This window comes from Orycteropus afer, unplaced genomic scaffold, assembly GCF_000298275.1.
Source record: "Orycteropus afer afer isolate SDZICR_OR568_19922 unplaced genomic scaffold, OryAfe1.0 scaffold00149, whole genome shotgun sequence".
NCBI classification, from domain to species: domain Eukaryota; kingdom Metazoa; phylum Chordata; class Mammalia; order Tubulidentata; family Orycteropodidae; genus Orycteropus; species Orycteropus afer.
Window position 1 is genome coordinate 833,993 of NW_006921736.1, and position 2,752 is coordinate 836,744.

At 44.8% G+C, this 2,752-nt stretch overlaps 1 protein-coding gene across 1 annotated transcript; it reads right to left on the reverse strand.

The window, feature by feature from the left end:
• Positions 1-2,083: 2,083 nt before the first annotated feature.
• On the reverse strand, positions 2,084-2,566 carry LOC103201381 (eukaryotic translation initiation factor 5A-1-like). Its single transcript, XM_007946053.1, is given in 1 exon segment — positions 2,084-2,566. A coding segment is annotated over 1 exon segment (465 nt). The 5' UTR covers positions 2,549-2,566.
• Positions 2,567-2,752: the final 186 nt, after the last annotated feature.

The window sequence follows — 2,752 nt, forward strand, 5'->3', positions numbered from 1 at the left end:
GTATGTTATGCCAATTGAGCTTGATGTCCTCGGTGACTATGGTCCCAAGCCCACAGGTTCAACTACTTGGTCCAGCTTGGTAGCCGGCTATGACTAAGCAGTGATTACAACCTTGCCCCTTGTCAGCTCTACTATACACCTGAGAATTCAGATCATACACATAAACTTATAGGACCATTGTCTGCCAACTCTAAACATGTTCTTGGGTACACTCCTTGCTTCATGAACATACCTAATAGTTCAGCCTGTCCACCCATACACTCATGTTTGTCTTTACTGACAACTCCATACTATATGTGCAAAAGGGTTCATCTTTGTTGTCTGTACCTCCCATGTATCTCTCTATGTCTTTCTCTCCCTCAATGCCACTATATTGATCACTCACATTTGGTACATTGCCCTTCTCTTCACCCAAATCAATACTTATCTCTGTCTATCTAACAGTGTTCCCTCCCCTCCCACCCTGGTAACCAACAAAGAAAATGTCCTTCCATAGATAAACCTTTCCTTGACTTTTGCAATATCAGACTAATAAAATATCTGTTCTTTTCTGATTGACTTATTTCACTCAGCATAATGTCCTCCAAGTTCATCCACATTATGCGGTGTTTTGCAGATTCTACATTATTATTTAGGGTTGCATAGTATTCCATTGTGTGTGTGTACCATAGTTTGGTTATCCATTCCTCAGTTGAAGGACACCTAGGTTGCTTCCACCTTTTTGCTATTGTAAATAGTGCTGCGATGAACATGAGTATGCATATGTCTGTTCTTATCATCGCTCTCACTTCTTTAGGATATATCTAGTAATGTAATAGCTAGGTCAAATTTCTAGATCCAAATTTTGAAGGAATTGCCATACTCCTTTCCACAATGGTTGTACCATTTTACAGTCCCACCAGCAGTGTATAAGAATCTCAATCTCTCCACATCCTCGCCAGCCTTTGTTATTTTCTGTCTCGTTGAACTTTGCTACTAGTGCTGGAGCAAGATGGTACCTTATTTTTGTTTTGATTTGCATCTCTCTAATAGCTAATGATCATGAGCATTTCTTCATATGTTTGTTGGTTGCTTGAATATCCTCCTTGGTGAAGTGTCTATTCATGTCTTCTGCCCATTTTTTAATTGGATTGTTTGTCTTTTTGTTATTGAGGTGTTGGAGTGTTCTATAAATTCTAGAGATAAGTCCCTTGTCAGATATGTCATTACCAAATATTTTTTCCCAATCTGTAGGTTCTCTTTTGACTCTTTTGGAGAAGTCCTTGGAAGCACATAAAAATTTAATTTTTATAAGGTCCCAATCATCTGGTTTCTCTTCTGCTGTCTGTGCATTTTAAGTTATATTTGATAGCCTATTTATGCCATATATTAGGGCCCCTAAATTTGCCCCTAGTTTTTCCTAGAGAAACTCTATAGTTTTTTTGTTTTTTTTTTTAATATTAAACTTGTTTTATTCAGGTTTGATTTTAACAAATGTGTTGGGGAGAGAGCCCGCAGGAAAGGGTGAAGCCCATGGGGGCAGGGCCCTCCCAGATGCCTGAGGAGAGGGCAGGTCCCCTTCCCTCTCCTCCTCTTCCCTCCCCATCTAAAAGGGCTTGGGGAGAAATAACAGACTGGGGAGGGGGCTGGTACCCAGTCTGTGGGGGTGGTGGTTGGGGGAATGGGCTACAGAATACAGGGGACCAAACCAAGGGCAAGTGAGGGAAGGACAGAAGACCATTTGCCACAATCCACAGTGTTCTGATTTCAGGTTGAATTAAAAAAAAGAAAAGAAAAGAAAAGAAAAGAAACACTACACCACAAGCAGCATCTGCCCTCTTTCCCCCACCTGGGCTGTAGTGCGAGGGGAGAAGGAGGGCAGCTTCACCAATGCCATTGCTCGCTCCTGGCCAAGGGAGCAGGGTGAAGGGCATGGGTCCCTGACAGATTGGGGTGGGGGTGGGAAGAAACCAAAATAAAACATTAAATAAATCGTGTAGGAGGAGTCCACCCAAAGGCCAGGCCAGAGCTGGGCCAGGCTGGGGGAGGGGGCCTTTGCAGGCTCCAGGATCACTGCTGCCACCACCGCCAGGCTGGGAGCCAGTTATTTTGCCATGGCCTTGATTGCAACAGCTGCCTCCTCTGTCATGGCAGACAGCACTGTGATCAGGATCTCTTTTCCACAGTCATACTTCTGCTCAATCTCCTTGCCAAGGTCTCCCTCAGGCAGACGAAGGTCCTCCCGTACCTCCCCACTGTCTTGGAGCAGTGATAGATACCCATCCTGGATGCCAATCAGCTGGAAGTCATTACTTTTGATGTTGGGGACATCCATATTATGAGTTGAGGGGCAGATATCTTCATATTTCTTCCCAGTAAAGATGTCAATACCAACCAGGTGGACCTTGGCATGACCATGATTGCCAGTCTTGTAAGTAGACATCTTGACAATCTTACATGGCTGGCCTTTGAGCACCACAAATCCATTCTTACCTAATGCTGAGCACTACATTGGGAAGGTGGCTGAAGCCCCTGCATCTCCTGTTTCCAAGTCCAAATCATCTGCCATTTTAAGAGGCTTCAATTCCAACTTGAGCAAATGCACTGACTCGACCCCGTCTGCCCACCACGAGCCCAACCGCTGCCTCCGAGCCCACTGCCACTGCTGCTGCACAAAGGTCTTAGTACGCAGGCGCCGACTCCCCACTGACCCACCAAGCAACCCCATGACAGCAGCACAAGCCGAAACTCTGTAGTTTTAGGTTTCACCTTT